General features: G+C 39.4%; 1 protein-coding gene across 1 annotated transcript in view; it reads right to left on the minus strand.

Annotated features, from left to right (window-relative positions):
- Positions 1-565: 565 nt before the first annotated feature.
- Positions 566-24,017, minus strand: part of brinp2 (bone morphogenetic protein/retinoic acid inducible neural-specific 2) — a 107,960-nt gene continuing 84,508 nt past the window's right edge. The window contains exons 6-8 of the mRNA XM_033982943.2: positions 6,324-6,546; positions 3,395-3,701; positions 566-2,364 (exon numbers count right to left, since the gene is read on the minus strand). Coding sequence (XP_033838834.1) covers positions 1,543-2,364; positions 3,395-3,701; positions 6,324-6,546 — 1,352 coding nt within the window. The 3' untranslated portion in view covers positions 566-1,542. The remainder of the gene's footprint in view (positions 2,365-3,394; positions 3,702-6,323; positions 6,547-24,017) is intronic.

Consider the following 24,017-nt stretch of genomic DNA (forward strand, 5'->3'; position numbering starts at 1 on the left):
AATATCTATACTTTTTACTTCATTGAAAAAGAAAAAGTACTGGCCATGCAATCTAAAGTGAGTTACTCTTTGATAAATGTGCGAAAAAGTAGTTAAAAGTTAATCCAAAAGCTGCAGTACCTCGAGTGGACAATGATGGCAGTGTTGTTCAGTAGATTTAAGTGAAACAAAGACGTGTGCATTAGAAGTAAGCATATGTACAATGTTACTTCACCTGGCAAAGAGTTAAATAGCTCTGTATGTATAGGTGAATAATAGCAAGTTAATAGATTGCAATGTCATATGATACGTTTAAGCAAAGCAAAACACAATCCTTTGTCTGCTTGTTGCATGTTATAAGGCCGCATAGACCACTGCTGTGTTAAACTCCGACAAGTGTGTCCTATCAGCTTTGGCATGCCCCGTATTACTATTGGCCATTGTCCAGAGAAGGATTTTCCTGGGCATAATTATAAATAAATGCCTCTGTGTACTGTGAGCTGATTTTTAAATTAAATAAAGTAAAAAAGAAAATAAAAATAGAAATTGCAGGAAGGGACCAGCTGACTTTTACGTTTAACTCTACATCACCACATATTCAGGAGCGTGTGTTCATTGTTCTGTCTTGGTAGAAATATTGGGAATATAAAAAGCAACACAGCCTTGGCTTGAAAATCAAAACAGAAATCAAATGTGCTTCTTTGTAACATTGACCCTTCAAATAAGGCATGAGTTTCTCGTTATAAACATTTTTTTGGTCTTTGGGTATCTAAAAAGCAATGTGCACTTTCTACACACCAGGGTTAGATGGAGCAGTATGTACAGCGCCACTTGTATCTGCAGACTTCAGACTGACCACGTCAATAGATTTCTTGATTGATTTAGATAAATAAAACAGTACAGCTAGAAAGTAAAAACAAAACAAAAAAATAACATAGTATTTTGTAATCCAATTTGCCAATGTTTCCCTTTGGGTTAGACTCAGCACCAAGGACAGAACATCACTCACAGGTTTCTCACTGGGATGTTAAGCGTAGATACATTTTGTACAAGTTTTAAATGCCAGATAAAATTTCAATTTGATAAAATCAAATTTTAAACTGGTAAGCATAACAACTCATTCACCACATATATAATATTATTCCGATTCCCTTCACTCCCGTAGCCAAAGAAAATAGGGTTAGAAAAGGGCATATCTTCTTCCACTGGATCATTTCTGAAGACCCCTCAAGAGTTCCTCTTTACATATCAAAAATGTCTTCGTCTTTGTAAGGCAGAGGTCTTATTTGTCTGCTTTTCCTCAGCCACTAAAGCTGACATAGACTCCGCTGAGTTTTTCCAGGTTCACTGCAGGGCAGTAACAGGACAAGGCTTGCTTTCTGCACTGTCAATGGCTCTGCTAGTAAACTCCAAACATTCAAAATTAAGACACCAGAAAGTCCCCTGCCAATCATGGGACAAGCCTGGCAGCGAGTCCCAAAGGTGTCTATGAGCCCGGCCTGCCCAGTCTACATTACATAGTCTGGTGCAGCCTCTCCACTAGCCTGAAATGTGCTAAGCCAGCTAGCTGCAGAGCTGCGCCATCTCGGGCTCAGGAGTGGCATTGGGTAGTTTGGAGTTGAACAGTTGTAGAGAGTCTTTGATCCGTGCCACCTCTCCGGCTGACAGTTTGAGGCGGTGACGCAGAAGACAGGAAAACAGGTCCAGAGGCTGCGGCGCGGGCGGGGACAGGCGGTTAATCCGATCTCTCATCTCCAACAACATGAGGAAAGCTGCGTCCTGCGTGCCCTGGGTGTACGGGTAGTCCAACTGCAGGATTAGGTCCTTGATGCCCTCGGGGTCAAAGTGCATGCTGTATCCAAACACTTTAAGGGTGTTAATCTTCATGTAACCCATGTTTGACGTCTGATCATCCAGGTCCAGTGGTTCATAGAAGAGGGTCTCGTTCACTGTCGGGTCGTCGGTGACAATTCGACTCCGAAGGTAAATGTGCACCGTTTCAAAAAAGGACTTCCACTTGATGCCCAGAGGCAGAGTCCAGTTGTAGCACTGAGCTGTGGGGCCGGTCTCTAATCGAGTTCTCTCCCAGTCTGGAAACTCGGGCTGGGTCACAGGCATGAACCAGCTTTCCGAGTGACTCCCACCAAAAGGATTCACATACACTGCAGGCACAGGCTCCAGAGTGGAATTCTTAGTCGCACATATTTGGAAAGAAATGCCCATCAGCATGTGGATAAGGTTGGACTTGTTTTTGTTGCTTTTTAGCGTCAGTAACATCCGCTTTCTCCAGGCAGGGTTAAACCAGCTCCCCAAGCGAACGTCGTTGCTGATGTAGATGGCGTGAACTTCAATTCTGCTGTCGAGGCGCTGCAGCAAGTATTTCACCTAAAGTCAATAATACAGACTGTGAGTGCAAAATCATACAAGTAAATAAAGCCAAACAATACTCATGTAAGAGTAGCTGTCAGGATAATATCTGATTTATAACGTTAAGATGTGATTGATGAGTGTGAAAAAACAACTCGAAACACTAGGGCGCCCTCTAGAGGAGATTGCAGCATTCCAAAATGTAGGACCTCTTTCGCTAAATCTGCTTTTTCTATTGTTGCCATGAGTCAGTGGAATAGTTAAAGCCAAATGAGATTATAACGTGCACAAGTTTTAAAAAGTTTGCACATGTGGCAAAGAAATGGCTAATATCAACGCAAGTTTGCATCCATTAGTGAATGTGTTTGAAAGAAAGAGTATTTGTATTTGTATATCTGAAATTGAGTGATTGTGTGCATGTATGTGTATAAATGGGTATGGTTGTGTATCTGTGTATGTGTGTGTGTGAACTGAATGTTTTTTTGAAATGGCTTATTTGAGGGACGAGATGTGTTGTATTTGATGTATGGACCATATGTTTACAGGTCTTTCATCCAGGGACTACAGGTGGAAATTAGTATTTTTGTTATAACCTGGCTCCATACATCTTTTCTGTTTTTTTCAAGGTCAATGTATTGTTGTGCACTGTCCCTGTCCAAATAAAAGCATATCATGCCATGCCATTGGTAGGACAAAACAATAAATAACTGATGCTCAAAAGAATAGGCCACAACAATTAGAAAAAATACAATCATATCTGAAAAAGCAGTGCAAGAAACACAAATGTTGGAAATGTATATTAATATTGTCCATATAAAGGTTTTGTCACTTGTAGATGTATTCAAACTGGGAAGGATATCTCAAACATTGTCTCAAGTAAGAGTAATGTGACTTCAAACTAAATATTACTCACGTAGGAGTAAAAGTATGGTGCATGAAAGTCACTGAGAGGTACAATCTTGTCAAAAAGTTACTGTTACTGAATACTGTTACTGAATACTACCCAGCTCTGTAAGTAAACAATATAAAAAGTACATATTTGCACTACCTCAGCGTCCGGCATGTCTAGGTCCAGGTTGAGATAATGATCCAGAGATGCTGCGATGCTCGGCCGACAGGAGCCAAGATGGAGGAGGTCGCCGTGGTGACAGGCCCCACAGCGGGTGGCGTTGTCGGCTGCACAGGAGGAACAGGAAGTGGAGGTGGTGCCAATCACACAAGGAATGACTCCCTGGCAAGTAGGCTGCTCCACAGGGCAGCTGCAGCTCCTCACCTCCTCAGAGAAGGAGCCAAGGACCCCATGTTCATTGCAGTAGAGCAGAGACTGGACGCGGCCCAGCCAGAACCCCACGGGCCTGAGGGACACACAACACACAACACTTCAGAACTGTTCAGTGGGCCAGAACCTATTTTTATAACAATCATTATTCCTGCCCTCCGGAAAAAAAGACAATTACAATTAATCACACATGCAGATTAAAAATAAGTAAGTGTGTCTGAGTACCACAGATCCAACAATATCTCATTACCGAAGATTGGAACGTCTCATTTCCTTAGTCTCTGTGACACCAATGTACAATGAGCCCAGAGATGAAATCGTAAAAGATAATAGAGACTAGAACATAATAGTGTCCCAAATGTAAAATAAAAATGCAATGATAAACAGTATAGAAAAAAAAAAAAAAAGTTATAGCACATGTGTGAGTTCAGATCAGTTTACTGTTAAAGTGTGCTGCAGAGAACTGGGCTCATAATAGTAAATAAACCACGAAATAAAACTGTAACAAAGCTCAAATTGTTAATTGATACACTTGCCTCTAAAAGTCATTAGGTTAATTACGGTGTTGTTGAATGCATCTTTCTGGCATTGGGTCTTTTTAACATTACATTGTTTACATTTGTGTGCTCTGACTATGGTAGAGTTTGATAGTTTAAACTTCACATTTTAGTCCTTTTAGTATTTGCACAAGGAATATAATTTTGGTACCACTTAATAATAACGACACCTTAATAGGCACTGTTAAACCATGACCATGAAATAGTTTAGAAAGAATGATTCAGGCATAGTAACTCTAGTAATTAAGGGGTTAGTAGTTTAGGTATTAATTAAGTAGTTACTGAGACTGTATCATGTAAGTATAAGTATTTGTTTGCTTTATTGGGGTATGATTATGTCTAGTTCTTATAGTATTACCGTACTAGTAAATAATTGGTATGTGAAGATATTTAAGCATTTTAAGACATTATAACCCTAACCTAAATTTGAAAATACAACAAAAACTGGCTACATTTCCACAATTTCCTCTCATCTCTTGTTTTTATTAACACAATATCCGAAAACCCCCCCCAAAAAAAACAGTTGCAGACAAGTCTAAGCAGAGCCCTATAGCGTTTGTAGTATGGTCTGCTTGCGTCCATGGAGACCCAGGTGAGTGATGCGGAGGGAAAGTGTGCAGAAGTGCAGGACATGGAGTGATGGGTGGAAGGACGGGGCTGTCTGAGAAATGAGGGGCCTGGGTAAACAAGTGTTGTGCTGTCAGCGGCTGGAGGACTTGATTACAGTGTGCCACATCAATACCAGCCTCACCTGACACAAGCTCTGCAGCTGGTAACGAGACCTCTCCATCTGTCTAATGCCCTTAAAGTCGTACAGCTATTTCAGGCTCTGCATCACAACTACCACAGCACCGCAATGTTTTGTGCTGGAATGCATTCTCCTCCTCTCAGAAGCACTAAATGTCTTTCAAACTGAATTCTCACTATTTGTCAGACATTGGTAATTGTTTGCAAAATTAAAGCAATGCAAATATTACAAGGATAAGACTTACCATGAATATCTACCTAGATATCTCTAACTACATTTACATATTATCAAAATTACTAGTTGTTGTGAATATTAAGGATGCAGCGATACTCAATACAATACTGACTCACTCAATACGACCCTCACATTACAATACACGTGTGACTCAATATGTACATCTCATTACTCCAGTGAATGTAAATAATGTCAATAAATATATGTAAAAAAAAAAAAAAAAGTCTGTGATCAGTTCAGGTTTCCGTACTTTGCCTTGTATCCAAAAGGCAAATTCACAAATGTTGAACCTGATCATTTCTATCATTGACTAGACTCTAGACTCGCCATATTACAACAGAAATCTGCATTTTAACAATATTCATTTTACCTGCCCCATCTGTATTAAATATTATAGAATGTTGTGATGTCATATTCGAACATAGAATGGAGTATATTTTTATGTTTATGATCATATAAATATGGAGGAAACTTTTATTTTTCTTCCTCTTAGGCCTAAAACATGTCGGAATCGTGTATAATAACCCATAGTGTCGAGATGCGTATCAAGTTATGAGGAAACTGTATCGTTACATCCCTAGTAGAGAATCACATTTTTATCATTGATATATCCACATTTTTGTGTAAAGTCAGAAACTCCAATTTGCACATTTACTGTAGAAAGTTTGTCTGTAAATAGTGTCTTTTGCCTGACTTCACTGCTGGTGTAACCTGCTGATACAGTATCCGGCTGAACCATGGCGCATAAATGCCTTTGGCTATGCCATGTACAATATTCTGTCAGCAGAGATATTCTGAGCTAAACCCGACTAAAACTGAAGTCAGAAATCTAACGGTTGGATATTGCGTCCTCCTGTAGCTAGAGGAAAAACTGGAACTAGGAATATTGGTGGATCACATAACACTGTACACTTCAGGCCTTTATTTACACATTATCATAATTATGTAAAATCCATCTGCGATTACACAATTATGGCGATAAATAGCTACTGGGGCAAGAGTAGGAGTACAGATATATTAGCTTCACAAGAAAAAAATCATTACACCAAAAAAAGCACATTTTGGTTACACAACAACATAACAACTAGACTATCTACATCACCAATATTTTATCTTAATCAAGCCTAAAGAAAGACTTGATAATGAACAAACAGTATACCTCTCTCGGGGCAGGCTGATACGAGGCTGTTTGGGGCAGCGTTTACTCAGGGTGAACAGTTTCCTGATGATTTTCTGAGCCTTTCCCAGAACCAGCGCAGTGCTCGACTCCAGCTGGGCGTAGCGCTTTTGGACGGACAAGTCAGCTGACCAGAACTTGGCGATCATGGACACATTCAAGAAGCGATCGGTGGGCAAGCGTTTCAGAAAGGATTTGAATTCATCTGGAAAAGAGACAAGGAAAATGGTGAATATAGAGGAAAAAAAGGAAGACAATTAGAATCTGGCAACATACATTTATATTCATGGGTTTTAACTTCCTGTTTATTGGTGATATTTGAGAACTTTTTGAATTCATAATTGCTATGGTAACAATATTAGATTTTTATCACTTTGTAACCCATGACTGTGTAATCTCTGAGTCGTCCAGGTCCAGGCTCAGCTGTAACCCATGAATAGAAAGTCATTTTAATCATAGGAAGATCCAACTCTGTCATTATTGCTTGAAAATTGTGGCAAAATCCATTTATGTGTTATTCAAATCTAGATTGAACATAACAATTAAAAGAAACTCCAATAAGGGGAGAAAAATAAGAAAAATAAGGAACACCACCACCACCAACTACACCAGGTGCTATGCCAAGGATGTGAAATGCCAAAGACTTATATACCAGCTTGCAAACCACAGGCATATCCAAAATAATTAGTTAAGGAGTCTGGGGACATTTCTAAGGTATAATACGTTCTCAGCACATTCCCAACCAAAACACCTGCTGTTTACAATTTCTGTGGTAGTTTTAGTGCAGTTAGCTCCTCCCTTCAGACAGATATAAGGCAGTGTCCTCCAGCACTGTGACCAGAATGGAAGAAGCCGCTTGGATGAGCAGCGAAATGTCTTCACTCTACAAATTGTGTCCAAGTGAAAGAATTGAATTTTTCGTCTGCTATGGATCACACCTGGACGAGTGAGGGATTATACAGATACAGAAAATAAAGTCAAAATAGATGAAAAAGTAAGCCGAAGAGTAATCGAAGTGAACAATAACCTTATTCCAGCTGACCACCGAACCAGATCTAATCATCCATAAGTATCGGACCTTAAAACCCAATACAACCCAGTATAAAAAGATTTGTTTTGTTTTTTTCACACACTGTCCCAGAATGGAATCCACTACCAACTGAAGTAGTTTAAGCCTGATTTTTGACATCTTTAAGTCCACTGGCAAAACCTTAACAGTTTGAGTTTGTCGATTAATCAATCAAAACCAGAGCAAATGCATATCAATACAATGCACCAGTTTGGTAGTTTGTAGTGCCTAGAGTCGGGTCTACTTTGCTGTAGTATCCACACTGACATGATACACCCCAGAAGAAATGAACAGTGAGATCCAAATGAAGCTATTACGTAAAATGTGTGCGAGGGAAGCATAAAAAGCTTGGCCATTGTGCAGTAAATGACATGGAGGACAAGACACAGATTGTAGGTTTGCCAAGAGCATTTCAACTCTTGAAATCATTTCAGTTTCATTATGGACCACTGGGCAAATATTATGCCAGTATGAAGTCTCGAGGAAACCTATTATTTCATTTTCGGTTTCAAGTCCAGCGCAGGGAGACCTAGGATCATTGAATTCCCATATGCAGTATTGGCAGAGACAGTGGAGGAGATCTACACCAACCAAAAATCTTACTACAGTTTGGTGAGACTAGTATTGTCATGAAATCTTCGAAATATTAGAGTGTAAATGCTTAAGGTAGTGACGAAAATATAGCACTGGAAAGGTATAGATTGGAAGCTTTCAAATGAGATTCATCTAGAAAATGCTAGGACATTTTAGTTCTGATTGTCTATATTAGCATATTGCCCATAAAAAAGATGAAACCAACAGGTCTTTATTCATTAATTTAACAACAAAATGGCATTAAACTATCAGTTATAAAGGAAAGACAGATACCATACTGTAACAGACAAAGCAAGAGCATTTATATGAGACTGGCTGAAGCAGTGATGGACCCTCCACCAGCTCTAAACTACAACTTAACTAAAACTAAATGTACACTTACCCAAAATAAACTACCCCAGAAGTAAGATACATTATTACCACACCTGGCAAATCTCATTCTAAACCAGGAATAAACCAGGACTAGGCAAACATTAAACCAGGATTAAACTTGGACTGTAGGCAATTCAACTATCTTACATGCCGGCATCCATGCACTCCTAAAACTACACCAATACTAAAATCAAATCCAGGACTACCCACAGTAAACAAAAAGCTGAAAATGTCATTATTTCCGGCTGTAAAACAAGACCTGAACTGCACAAATTCCCACCAGAGGAAGCCTGCTATTCCCATATGTTGTGGTTGGCAGTAGAGGAGATGTAGAGGCTGGCTGACAGAGCACAATCCTATTACAGTGCTCAGTGATCCCTGATGACATGCCCCAGTCCTTCACTCTCTCTCCCCTCTCTGATCCTCCTGCTCGGGACTGTCCTGTCAAGGTGTCTGTTTTTCTCTCTGGAGCTCTCAATCTCAATGTTTCACTGCACTTTGTCAGGGCTTTGTCTCCAGGATCCATTGTTAAACTCCCAGTCCACTTGTCCCAGCCAGTGTCTTTGTCTGTCCCCTGCCACAAGTCTTTGAAACGTGAACAATAAGCGGACGTTTTTTGGGTTTATGTTCCAGAATGATGCTACTGGAACTGGTAACATTGTAGTTTAAAAAAAAAAAAAAAAATTCATAAAGCTTATTGAATGGAACAGAAAAAAAAATGATTTTGATTCTGGTTTTAAAGGTGCACTAAGTAAAAAGGGCATCGGCTAGCTGCTTGTTTCCACAGAGATCTTACTGCTTTGCCAGGAGTGTTCTACAGGATGACATTAAATATATTAAGCATCTAGCTTCCATTTATTCCATTACTGATGTTTTTATTGTCTAAAAAAAACTGAAGAACATGTATTGTTATTGTGAGCGGGGTCTGTCTAAATAAACTGAACAGCTCTGACCTGTAAGGACAGTGATCAGGCATAAGTGCATCCCCTACTAGTATATTGTCAAAAGGTAAATTACATGAAATTATACCAAATTTAATGTATGGCCATGTAAATACATGGGTCTGTTTACATATTGCACCTTAAATCCTTTAATCAACTCCATAAAATCTTTAGTCATAGGCAAATAAGGGCAACATACATGAAGGTTAAAATCCCCAACTATTAAAATCTTATATGTAATTTCTCACCGTGGGAACCATAAAGTCTGAAAAGTCACTGATCTTCATCAGTTATTGTACTTCGGTGGTCTATATGTCACTGCTCAAAACGCACAATCATTTATTCAAAGTTCAAAACTGCTCATTTCAAATCAGGCAAAGATTCCTGTCAGTGACAGTAGCTAAAACAGTTCTTAAATATTGCAGCAATACCACCTCCACATCCAATGAACCTCGGTGCATTAATAAAGTCTGGACATAACTGTCCAGTCTGGATATAACTGTTTTTAGAAAAGGCGGTTGATTTACTTAAACTAATCCAGGTTTCCATAATGAAAAGTACATCCAGTGAATATGACAAGAAGAACTCCTGGATGACAAATGTATTGTTTACCATGGAACTGTCATTTTAAAACACATATTTCAGTGAAGTTGGGGAAACGTCAGACGCCAGACCAGCCCGGCTCTGTGGCTGTAGATTGACGGAGTTCACGGTGCCTAATTCCCGGAGACAAGATCAGAGGCGCACGTTCATGGGATCCTTCAGATAGACCAAAAACCGTCACAAGGGGCGCAACTAAGTGGCCCTGGTGACAGGGGCAAGCCGGGCCGTGCGAGGACACGTTGATAACGGGGTTCATAGTCCTGGGGGATACTCTCTGGACACCATAAAAGAGGTGGCAAAAACATTAGCCAGGATTTCAGCCTGAGAAGGCGGTCGCTGCGAACTCCACATCGCCTGTGCTTCTTGCGTAGCAGGGCCAGGACATCAGCCAGGTGAGTGGGACGCGGCTTGTTTGGCTCATCACAGCGATATTCTACACATTTGTCACAGATCCTTTGATTTGTAATAACTCCTGGCATTCATACCCTAGCGAAGAGTGCGTGATCCCCAGAAAACAACTTAATAACACAATAAAACACCCAAACATATGCAGAGCCAAGCGGCGCCCCAGATACTTCAGCGCCAACATGAATTTGAACAAAGCAAAGGCTGACAATTTTAAAGAAACTCAATCTTTTTGGAATAACTTCTGATGAAGACGTTATTTACAAAAGAAATAAGCCAAACACTATGCATTAAGAATTGGATGATTCTTGCCATAGACAACAAAGCAAAAAGTTTAATGAAAGTGCTAATCCTACTACCACGGTGACATCTCCCCACAATCAAATGTAATTTAGTGACTGGTGATGGACTAAAATATGTTTAAGATAGTAACCCCAATTTAGCAGCTTTGTCAATTAGTGAAGTCCAGTATATGACTGTGAGATATGTTAAAGATAGGATGATACTAATCTCAAAACGTTTAAAACTTCTCAAATGTTTCCACTCTTTAATTAAACTTTCACTACATTCTTCTGAACTGCGACAACCATAATCTGAACTGGCCACACCGTAATCCCCAATGCACACACTTCATTATCAAATATGGCCGCCGTGAGAATATATTACCTTTGTCATTAGCTGACTTGGCTCATTAGATTATCCCCAGGGCCTCACAGCACCTCTGTCTCAAGCCCACATTTTTCTCCTGGTACAAAGACATCCACAGAACACCATTTTGGCTCTGGGCCCATGAAATCAATGCCTCCGCCCTCGTCAGCACATTCTTCTCCTCCTCTTTCTCTGGCATCATTCTAGTCTTTCACCAGCACTGATTAACAATAAAACTGTCTGGATGTTTCCACTGCAAACATATTCTTCATTTCACTTTGTGTCTGTGATTCCAAAACTTTTCACTTCCCTGAATTACATCAGAAAATATTTGGAATTTAAATCTACAATCCACTTTGTCTATTTAAAACTAGAACAAAACAGAGATTGTGAAGGATATATCTGGCCTAGGATGGTATGAAACAGCTACAAATACCGGCTTTCAATATAGGTTTTATGGACAAGAGAGGCTTTTAAACCTGTGCCACTTAACAAAAATGGTCTAATTTATTCATCCAAAGTCTGAAATCATAGGATAGTGCAGGTCTTCAGTGCTCAAATTGTCTCCGTAAAACAACGTACGAAGTATAGAATTAGAAGATTTTGTTTTAGAAGGTTTCAATCATCTGCTTTTGCTTTCGCTAGTCAGCAGATGCAGGTCTTGCACCATCTGTTGGCCCCTTTTAAAACTACATGCTGATGATAATGCAAGGCTTGAGGCATATATATATATATAACACATAAGCATACTCTAAATTGTGCAAAAGGAAATGCATCAAAGTTGATCAGAAATGACTCCATCAGTTGAAAAACACAATTTGAAAACCAATGCTTAAAATAACTCTCCCACCCCACTACGCTATGGCCGCCCTGTTCCTTCCCTTTCCACTCAAAATCATTAGCAACCGCATCACGCCGAATAAATTTGTCTGTCTGTTTGCCTCCTTATTCTTGACATTTATGAGCTCATGTCCCGAATTTATGGACAATTTGGCTCACTCAAAATCTATCAGATAAAGAGGCTGGGGGGGTTCTTTTCCATAATGGCTGACCGCGCGCCCTAAAAATCTCCATCTCTGCTGTGTCGGTGATTCATGGCGTCACGGGGGTTGAGATGACAGCTAAGTGACTGGCGGACGGAAGTCTGTTCATTTCACTTCCTACAAGGACATGCAGGATTTAGAGCCCAGAGAAGAATTGGGAGGAAGCCTGTAAATTTGCACACAGCTCACAGCAGACGGCCAAATCAAACTTAGAGTTGTGGTGCGGTTTAGCTCAATAAACCAACACAGAAAGTGCCAAGGAGGGTGAAGCGTTTGAATTTTTGTCCTTATGGGGCAGCAACAAATATCGGCGTTCTTCCTGACTGCAGTGATCCATATTGATTTGACTTTTTAGTTTTTATGACAGATGCACTCAACCCCAACAAGTTACCTTGGGTTTGAGCCATGAGATTATGCTGGCTCAACTTTCACAGAAAAGGATTAGAAATGGATTAGGAAATGCATCATGTGTACATCGATCGTCAAAATACTGTCAAGAATTCATATAACTCTGAAGAATATGAAACCCAAAATGAATCATTGACAACATGTATCAGTTAAGGTCATTGCTAATTGTAAAGGACTTGAAAATAAACGATTGTCTTAGTCTGTTTTATCCAGACAAAGAAACAACTCATAAAAACTGACAACAAACAGAAATTTGATGATAAACCTATTCAAATGCTCATAGAATAATTGACTGTGACAGACAGAACACATTTTCCTCATTGACATGTTGCTAAGAGGGAAGCACATCTAAACCTCTCCCTCTGGCGACATTCAACATGTCATAGCATTTACTGCATTACAGGTGCTTTATTGCTCAAAAATATGTCGAAATATATGCATTCTTATTGCGAGTGTATTATGCAATATGCATTATGCAATATGATTTCCATGGAAACATGTAGTAGACCATCCAGCAGAGCAGTTACATAGTGCCTCTTTAACTCACCATAAAACGGCTGCTCAAATGTGTTAGCACTTACTTGTGTGTTGTCGCCTAATTAAAACTATGTGAGTATCTGTTTTGATATTTTTTTATTTACTGAAGATGGACAACCTTAAACATTTTTAGCTATTTTTTTAGCACTCAAGGCCTGACACATAAATTGTTACATTGTTACAATGTTATTGTTTATCAAATTAAGTCTTTGTACAGCATATGCAAATTACTACCTCCTTTACCTGTCATTGCACTGGCATAGAAAGGTGTATAAGTGCTTGTCATACACTGCACCAGAATTTTGGTTCATTTCTTTCTTCTCAAGATCCCATTTTAGCTGCCCAATCTGTCAGTCGCATCTTAACGACAATCCTCTCATTACATCCCACCAGATTTCTTGCAACAGCAACTTCAATAATCGCCCTTCTTCTTCTTCTTGTGCGCCTTTAATACATCCGCAAACATGACAGACACAAAGGTTAGAACTGGGGATGTCTTCAGGCGATTCTTGGTCTCTTTTATCCCAAAGTGACAGAGACAGAGCAGAAAAACAGGGGTCCATAGCTGTCAGTGAACAAGCTATCTCCATCAGTACAAGAGTCTAGTGCACATTTTACAGCAGCATCCGTCATGCATCGCTGCAGAGCTCAAATACAGTATTTAGCAAAGATGACTTTACTTCTGATTGTTTTTATAGCTCCCCTTTTGCATTTAAAACCAGGACTGGAGGCGATAAAAAGAAGTTGCTGTAGATGGATAGTATCTAATAGTACCAAGACAGAAAACAACACAAAATGTAAAAAACACAAGACCAAACTTAGCTCAAGATCTGAAGATGGGTCTAAGGGCGCTGTACTGTGACACCTTCTGCTTCGGACAGATTAACCCAGCGACAGGTCAAATGCAGAGGATACATTTCAGGGACAATAAAGTGGACCTTAAGCTAAATGACTAAACCAAAATAGGGATCTTGTACTGGGTAAATACTATACAATGGGAACAATGTATATCAACTCCAAAAACTAAAATAAATTCCCACTGACTTGATCCAAACTAGTCAAATCTTCCAAAATGTCTTTTCCACCAAATAGGTCAAATTCATGCTTTTCAGCATCCTGTGGCAATATTTAGTTTTGTTTGAATCTTTAATAGCCATGGCAACAGTGCTAGATTGGCATTGCACTGAAACCCACTGAGTACAAGTACAATAATCAATACAGCTTCAGTTAAAATCTCCACTCCAAACTATGAATTATTCAAGAAAACGGCCAATTGGCAGCTGGTAGTGTCAACAGTGTCAACACAAACCATAACCCAAAATACCTAACGGCAAGACTCCCCTGCCATTTTTGAATTGTGACCCAAATGTTAACCTCCATTATGGTTTTCAGTGCAGCGCAAACAAACTTCTGCCAACAGCTCTCCAAACAGTTTTGAAAAATACCCACTAAAATGTCTGCTTGTCCTACTTGATAGCTCCCAGAACGGACCGCTCGGGAAAAAATGTAGCTAATATTTCTGTGATTTACTGTGATGCATTTTAATTACATTCGCTTCTTAATAAAGTCAGCTTTTTGTTTCCAGATTAGTCCATAATCCCCGGAAGAAATGCTGTTTTTTTTTTTTTCAGTGGCATCTATAATTAATGGAAAAATCCTTTGCAAGGACAAGAGCTTACTTTGTTAATAATGCATTTTCAGCACTATACTTGTGAATGTATGAGCTTGGCTTTTAATTAGATGCATTAAACCGTACTTCTAATATTGAGTTAATACGACATGACTTTAGTTTATTCATATGTTAAACACCCAAGAGTCTTTTAAATCCACAACACATTTTGCCATGGTGTTAAATTCTTAAACAAAAAAAAACACAAGACCCAAACTCTAATTCGGAGGCCATTTTAACATCCAAATAATAATGATAATGATTTAGAAAGATAAACAAATAAATAAATGAATGCATATTTCATTTTCCCCACTGTATTGTAATTGTGTCAGTGATCAGTACATTCGGAAGAGCGGGTTACTTCTTTTGCTGCTCTCTTTACACGACATTGCCTCAGAAAATGACCAGTCTTCAGTCATAGATCAAGCACTGACCTGAATTGAAGACAGATATTTTTAGACGCTCCAGTAAGGAAGCATTTTCAGCCCACTTTTAAAGAACATTAATGAAAGTTATTGGTGCTGTAAAAGCCAAATCCGGTGAATTGTGAACATTATAATAATACAGGCCTCACAGTCATTCTTGACACCTGCTGGTCTCCATGGAGATGTTTTTGCTTCGCAGTGCGCCATTAAACTTATCTATCTCGCATTTATTCAGTTACGGGAGTTTTTAGTGCTTAAAAACACCTTGGAAAATATCTGTCCCTCACTCTTCTCCACAAATTTGAGCTGTGCATTGGCTTTTTGATGTTACATACTCATCTTGATGGGGATGGATAAGTAACATCACCATGGAGACAAGCAGGTGGCGGACCCTACACCTGCAAAGTTACAGGCGTGATATGGAGTTTGAGTATTCTTTTTGTTTTGTTTAAGTGTACTTCTGCTTCCAGGCAAGTTTGGTTTCTAATTGTGCATTATTTAGTAGGCTTTAGTTTAAACAATGTTGATGTATTTCATTGTCTACTTGTGCCATAGGGTAAAACAAATAGACTCAACAGGGACTAAACATTGCGTGTTATTGTATTTTCTGTGCATAAGTTGGCACACCTCGTCCCTTGTACCAGCGCCCACTGTTTGGCATGAAGACAGGCTGACTTCACACCCCCGCGCTGGCATTCTCCTTTAGGTGTAGGTGTGGTAGAAAAGAAAATAAATGTTCAGCAATGAATATGATAAGAGACTTCACAATGTATAACTGTTTATATAACTGTTGCAGTACATTGCACAGACTGAATACTAATGACGGCTTATCTGTTTCCAAGATACAGTATATACATGGAGAGAACAAGATAAGAGACGAGACAATAAACCAAAATATTTTTAAAGTGATCATAAAAATGAGGAATAACTCTTTATTTCAAAGCAGTAAAAACAGCAGTATAATATCAATTAACATTTGCACAAGCCTTGTTAAACTGTTGTGCTATTAAAAATACGTCCTAATTGAAATGGGCAAGACAAAATAGAATTAAGATCAAAATCTGGTAGTAAAAAAAAGAGTGATTAAAAATAATATTAGTGTGGAACGAGAATCTCAACCAAGAGCTAAAATATACGAACAAAGGGAGACACATATTGCAGAATTTGTGGTAAACACTGTAGGCCTTCAGCTGAACTGGCCCAATTGATCATAAACAGTACTTTTTTACGACAAATTTGAGTAATCCTATAACCTATATAACATCACATTGTCATACAGACCTAATACTAATATTTCAAGCCTTATTTAAATTATGAAGTCAAAACTATGTTAAATACACCCATCTGAATTATCCACTGTATTGACCACTGTCCCTCCGTGTCAAATATTTTTCAAGATATACCCTTGGTGACAAGAGTTTGGGCACCCCTGCAGCAGGCCTTCACAGATTCCTTTCATTCCTTGTTACAATAAGATCCTACTAATATCTTAAAATAATTTTTTAAAAAAACAACGCCGGCAAAACATCTCTGATAGTTATTCATCACTATGTTTTTAAATAGTGGAAAACATGTGAAATAGCCCCCCCTAGTGTTTACATCACCAGCAAATACGGAGTAACACATTTCTGATTAGTGGCAAAAATATGATTAACGTTATTAAGAATGTATTGTATAGTTATTTTTTTGTCAATACTCTACGTCCTAAAGAATCATCATTTAAGTGGTGTTTGCGTATCATGGGCCTCAGCTTTCTGTTATATGCATCATTTTGAGGACTTTTCGCATTCAAAATACATTTATTTAGCTTTAAATTATTAACCGCTAAAACGACCTGGTTTGACATCGTTCTGAAACCGACGTACATCTCTGTAGCATGCCTGAATGTCAGTTGAGTGGCGGTTTCCGCACTGAATGAACGGGACACCTTGTGCCTGCACTAACTCTCATTCAGATTCCTGCACCGGACCCCTGCGCCGCGGCTTTTCACTGGAATACAAATGACAGACCAATTCCCTCCATGTCAGGCATCGCTGCAGGGAAAGCTAGCTCTCACAGCAGGCTAATAGAAACTTTGTGCTACTAAAACCCAAAATGACACCGGTGCTTTGCGATGCTAGACATGCTATCACAGATAAATCCCCTCGCGAGACAGTTTTACACTTGACGCGTCCCGATCGCCCTTTAAAAGCCTGAGAAACGTGAATGCCTTTGTTTTACAGAGCGATGTGTGCACAGGCATGGCGGCTTCACAAACTTATGGGACTCCTGTGGCTGATTCTGACAAAAAAAAAAAGCAAAAAAAAAAAAAAAAAAACCAAACATTGATGTCTGCAGGCCAAGACATGAGGAAGGTCAGTTGTGGTTTTTACTCAAGGTTGGAAATGTTGTTTCTTTTTTTTTCCCCTGTTCCTCTTTTTGAGCGTGTCAGTCTGTCTGAGGGAGATCTGGGATGTACAATTGGACAGCAGTGGGCGTCAAGGTTTACTGCAGGATTTTTAGTGTTATACTACAAAAAACTTCATGCAGCAGTCTCTGGGGGAAGTGTTGTGGATTATAGCTATATAAATTGAATCTCTAGTTCAGTGCTTCTCAAACTGTTTTTCAAGATAATGGCTAGTACAAGGACTGTGTCAGGCGTACATTTGGAGTAAAAACTATATAAAATAAGCTAAACCAGGTTTAAATTGAGACAAAACCATGGACACAGTACTTCTAAATAATCATTAACCAAAAGAAGGACAATAAACGTGAGTAGATTGGTCAGTCAAGCCTCTAGTCTACAAAACAGACAGAGAAAGCGAATTTATAATAGTAAATAGTGTCCTATGGGTGCTGCTCTGGGAGTATGATAGTGATGTGATGTTTGTGAAGGAGTCGGCTCTTTCGAATGGTTCCTTAATGTGAAAGGTTTGATCTGGGTCTTTTTCTTTCTAATTTGTATGCATTTTTTATATGGATTGACGCTGAACCAACACAAGCATCAAAACAGAAGCAGAGCAGGCAACACGAGTGAGAGATTTGGGAAAAAAAAAAAAGAAAAAAATACAGAAAACAAAAACAAACACATTAATTCTCATTGGAGTGCAATGTTTTATTTAGATTATTCATAATTCCAAAGGGTAAACACACTCAGTTTACAGTTTGAACCATTTTAAACTTATCTGAGGCTTGGTCAGTTCTCTCTGTGATTAGTTTGTAGCTTAAATGAGTTCTCACATTCGCTCCTGTCATATAAATAAATAGTAAAAGAGCTCTTTGACCAAAACAGGAGTCTGATTTACATGATAACATAATTTATAAACTACAAACATGTTCAAATTCAGCTATTAGAAGTTGGAAATCCACAAAATAGCGAATGATTATAACGTAAATTAAAATACTTTTCAAAATACCCAAGGATGCTTCATGTAATCAAGTTATTAAACAGCAGTGAGTCATATTTCCATCACTTCATGATTTAGATACAATTGTGAAGAGTTTATCAGTGTTTTTTAGCCACTTGCTGTTTCGGAGCAAATCCCCTAACCATTTCTCCATGCCTGCCCCCTTGCTTTCCGTTCTGCTTCATACTTGTACAGTTTTGCAGGTCTGTGGAGGACCTTTGGGAAAAATGGTGGAAAAGAACCCGGTAAAATCAGAGTCAGCCATTGCACCGGTTCAGTGGCTCACCCGGAGGTCGGCCAAGGACACACACACACACACACCAAAACAGCTGCTAAAGAATAGGTGAATCTGGTTGGTTCATTTACTCTGCGTATCCGTCGTGATGGATAGGATGAAGCTGTGAGGTCGCGTGCTGTCACTGTAAAAGAAAGGATCTCATGGCATTTTGAATGAAAGATGTAAGTAGTAGTAGTTTTATATTTGTCTCACTGTGTGGTAATGAGGTAGGAAGGAACAACAGTTACTCTGCCATATGGGTTTCCATTCATCTATTTAGAGCACTTAAATGTCAAAGCTTCAACACAGAAAATACTAAGTCGCAGTGAAACAGCTGTGCTCCTCATATGGCAGGTTGGTGGTGTCCTTGCCAGTTTGAAAAGTTACAAATGTGTAGTCTGGTTTTACTTTAATAAAATATATTCTACTTTACTAATAATAAAAGAAGGTCTACAACAGTTTAGTTCATTTTGTAGTTTGTCAAGTTGCAGTATAAGCTTTAAAAGGTCATGTAAAATTATAATGAAGCTATTAACCTATAGAATACTGCATCAACTATACAGCAATAATATAATTAAAATGTATTAACTCTGCTCTGTGACATTAAGCAGGGGTTAGAAAATCAAAGGCTGATAATGATATTCATTTCAAAGTTCTGTGAGGTGGCAAAAACTAAGAAAAACTAAACAAAAAAGGGGATTTTGTCCAGAGCGAAATGCTGTTTCTATATAGAGGCAGCACAATAACTGGTTAAAATGGTTAAAAATTGTTCTTTTACTGCCCCCTGTTCACTTTTACTTATTATTTGAAGATCTAATAAGTAAAAAAATGTGTTTATTAGTAATTTATTTTACATCTGGCCCTTGGTGAGGAGCCATTTTGCTGATGTGGCCCTCGATGAAAATGTATTTGACACTCCTGCTCTAGAATAATGATGTCATACTCTCGGACAGGGGGCAAGAGACAGATTTCCCTATTAATTAAAAGTAAATTCACAATGTTGAACCTGATCATTTCTATGCATAACTAGATCAATTAACTTCTTATATTACAGAAAACAGCTGAATTTTTAACAATACAGTTGTCCATCGTTTATCGCAGGGGTTACGTTCTAAAAATAACCCGCAATAGGCGAAATCCGCGAAGTATCAGCTTTATTTTTTACATTTATTATATATGTTTTAAGGCTGTAAAACCCCTCACACTTTATACACTTTTTGCAGACAGGCATTAACATTTTCTTACATTTCTCTCTTGTTTAATTCATTAATAGTGACTCGCGTGTTTCACAGTTCCTCTGATCGTGCCTCTTCGTCCTGGTGTCGCTTCGCCGTAGTGTCGATCGAAAATCTATATAAATTTGGCTGAACGCATTGTGTGCTGTGAAGGAGATGCGGCACGGAGATCAATTGATAGTCAGGACGCAGAACACAATGCATGTTCATACACTGTAAAAAAACGTGTAGAATTGCACTGGGAAAACAGCAAGACCGCGAAGGATGAACCGCGATATAGCGAGGGACCACTGTATTCATTAACTGCCCCATCTGTATTAACTATTATTGACCAATACAATGTTATGATGTCATCTGAAACCCCGCAATACAATCAAACCTGAATTTTGAGTCCCCCATTTTGTCCTTCGGGTTAGTTTAAGACCTGATTGCGCTCAGAAGGCCAGATATTTTCTTATTATCCCATTAGCAGACAGCTGTACTCTGCCATGCCTCTGTTTACCATGCAGACCACACACATGAAGGGGAAGTCACCATGGGTCTAAAGCTGGGCCTCATAAAGGGACATTAACCTTGAGCGTCTCCCGGCCTGCAGTGGGACAGGTACACAGATGTCCCAGTGTTTATGCACACACAGATGGGTTTTTACGGCGAGCCCACCGGAGCTGAACACGACCCCCGCTCACTCCAGCGCCCTCTTTATGTTTAATACCCCGGGCACCGCGACTGTCCCTTTATGTGTGAAGGGTAGAGCAGGGTATAAAGCTAAATAGGTAAAGATCAGCGTTTAACAAGAGAAGAGGAGGTTGATGAGAGTGGAGTAGCCAAAAAGAGAAAGTTACTCCAAAAGAATATTACTCAAGTAAAAGTACAAAGCAGTGGTCTAAGAAATTACTCGAGTAAATACGTATAAACAAAAAACGAGGAAACTATCATTCAAGTAAAAGTGATTATCGTATGAATTATTATTGCATTTATAATTTGTGGTCAATGTTATTGGAATGATGAAACAATAAAAATGCTCAAAATCTTACATTTTCAAAGGATAGCCTCAAAAATGAAATAAAAATAAAGTAAAATCATATCTGAAGGAGCGCTCAAATCGATGAATATTGTCTTACTGACTGGGAAGAGTGTCTAAAACTTCTGAACTTACTCTGAGATTTTTTCCAAAAGTTACTCAAGTGACTGTAACTGTAAACCAATGGTCCCTTTCATTTCTATATAATACTGTTGTGGATATAGCAACTATGGGCCTACGGCAGGGTATCCTAAAGACCAAAAGGCAGTCTTTTCTCACATATGGCCTCTAGTCAAGCACAGGCTCATTTCTCTGCATCGTAATTGGAAATAGATTGGCAATTTACGTTTTCAAATCACATTTTAGGAGGTGAAATAGTGAAGAATCTCATACATTAGCGTTAGCCCTAGTGTTTCGCCCAAGAACACTTTGCACTAGAAATCTCTGCGACTGAACATCTGCTTAATTTCTTGAACGAAAAAATATGTTGCAAACAAAGTTACCTGCCAAAAATACTATAGAAGTTGTTGGACTTGCAGTTTGCAGTTTGAATCACCTGTTTTTGTACTATCGCAAGAGCGTCTGAACCAAACTACCTAACTATATTCTTAAACCTGACTGCTACAGCAATTACACTGGAGGTGGCTAATGTAGACGTAATATAGGAGCTAATACTGTCGCTGCTTGTGACTCACTCCTCATTATACAGCAATAGAGCACCAATGGATCACAGCAGATGGAGGGAAAATTAGCTTGGCTCCCGTCAAGTTTCTCACACTTCCAGTTATGTTGGCTAATTATACATTATAAGTTCCTCTAATACAATGCTGGAATAAGTTACTTTACCGGTAGCAAGAGGTAGATGTTGTAGCAAAGTGCAATTCGTTCCACCACAAATGAGCGTTACAGTGAGAAGGCTCCGGTCTTTGAGTTAATGAGGAGCTCATTATGGAGGATAGGTTTGTGTGTGTGTGAGTGTGTGTGCGTGTGTGTGTGCGTGTGTGGTCGTATGGTGGCTGTGATCACCTGTGGGGGCTAATTGAGTCTCCAGAGAATAACAGTGGCGTAGACTTTGTTCCATTGGTCATACCAGGGTGCACGAAGCAGAGTTATAGTCAAGGCTTTTCACAGTTAAAACAATCGAACCTTCACTTTATTTCTATTAAGCTGCACGATTGTGCCTCTCTGCAATTAAAGATGGTTGACTGAGAGAAAAATCTTTTGTCGCAGCTCAAAAATGGCAGTTGTAGGTCTTAAAGGGAGACGAAAGAGGCCAATGACTGAACTTAGAACAGTCAAGGCAAACTGATTGATATCAACAAGTATCATGTCGTGTGTCATCGAAAAAATGGTGCGGTTGAATTTGAAGTCTCGTGGTGCATTTGTTTTTATTTTCTTCTAGTTAATCTGAATAGTGGCTGAATAATAGCTTTCCCCAGCCTTCATCCGACCCTCAAAAAAACACTCTGTGACCCATATTAGAAGAATGGTTTCCATGGCACTGTTCTAGGAACCACACAATCAAGATTTGCATGCAAAGGGAAACACTCAAACTTTGCTCATGTTTAATATTTCATGCAATTTGTAGAAATACGTGTCAATTTCTGCCTTAGCTGCTTCATCGTAACTCTAAAACACTGGTCCCCCACTTTCTGATGGGTTCGCCACCTGCTTGTCTCCACAATATTAATGATTTGGCTTGAATGTTCCACAATAAGACATTAAATATATTACCTCAGTTTAATTATAGCTGTTTTTATTGCGCAAAAGTACCTTGGAACCATTGTTACTGCAAACATTGTGGCCTCTCCATAGATCTTGCCTGTTGCTTAGCCTGGCGGTGTGTCCTGCTTTTCTCCAGGAAGTTTAATACCGTACTGCGGAACATTCTACGCAAAGCAGTGACATCGTTCTTACGGACGTCCTCATCTCTGCCCAGTCCTCTCATCCTTCTCTATTGAAAGCTGTCACATTTTTTCTCATCCTTCTGTGTTCTCTTTGATTCATCCCCTCTTCTTTCTCACCCTTCCCCTCTTTTACACATGTTGAGGGATTCATCATGACCAGGTCGTGCCTCTCAGCTCCTCTTCGTCACCCTTCCTCTCACCCAGCGCAGTGTCCTAAGATGAACTGTTACGGCTGTCCCATCCTTCAGCTCCAGGGCTCCTACCCCACGGCTGTTTAGGACCAAGAAGTAAGGAGTCGGAAAAAGGGAATCGCGGAAAGGGCCCTTGATGAGCAAATGCCTTCTGTAGCACACTTGATGCCGTAGGGTTTTTTGTCTCTATCAAACATCTATGGAAGCCGACTTGTCACTTCAAAGTACGCCTCGCTCTGTCGTCTCATATAATCCTCCAATCCACAAGAGCCGCCTTCCACACTGTCGCAGCCTCTCCTTCGCAGGCTTTAGTGAGGTTGAGAGCAGTTCAGACGCCACTGGTCCGGTCTTAAGGGAAAATATTTTCACCAGAAAGAGTTACTGAGCATTCGGCCCCTGTCCTCATATCCTTTCTGCCTCGTAATGTCTGAATTGGAAAATTGCGTGCTCTGTGCAGATTGTCATGATTTTTATTGAGTTTGAACTGTTAAACGAACATGCCAAACTAGTTGAGATTTAAAACGCACTGCTGCTACTGGGGAAGTGCTTAATTATTTTGTTATTGCAATGGTAACTCCAACTCCGCACATCCACAACAGTAACGTAGATTTTAAAGTGATTAAGAAGGATAAAGTGGTCTGGGAGGACAAAGTGGTTAATAAAAATAAAACACGAACACAGAATGGACAGTCTTTACAAAATGAAATGTTTAATTCTGACTTAGACTGGAAAAAAATCAAGTCCAGATTTACACTGACGATGCACGTAACGTTTAAGGAGGAGGGATCATCATCAGTTCCCAGGAATGTTCCACAGTGAGGCATTGAATGTATGTAAGCAAGTGACACTATCAGGCCAAGTTACAGGAATAGGCTGTATAAAAATGTGGACTAAGTGAGTGTGACGTCACCCATAACGTTCAGCTCCAGTCAATTGAAGCTCATC

This window comes from Periophthalmus magnuspinnatus, chromosome 17, assembly GCF_009829125.3.
Source record: "Periophthalmus magnuspinnatus isolate fPerMag1 chromosome 17, fPerMag1.2.pri, whole genome shotgun sequence".
In the NCBI taxonomy this organism is placed as follows: domain Eukaryota; kingdom Metazoa; phylum Chordata; class Actinopteri; order Gobiiformes; family Gobiidae; genus Periophthalmus; species Periophthalmus magnuspinnatus.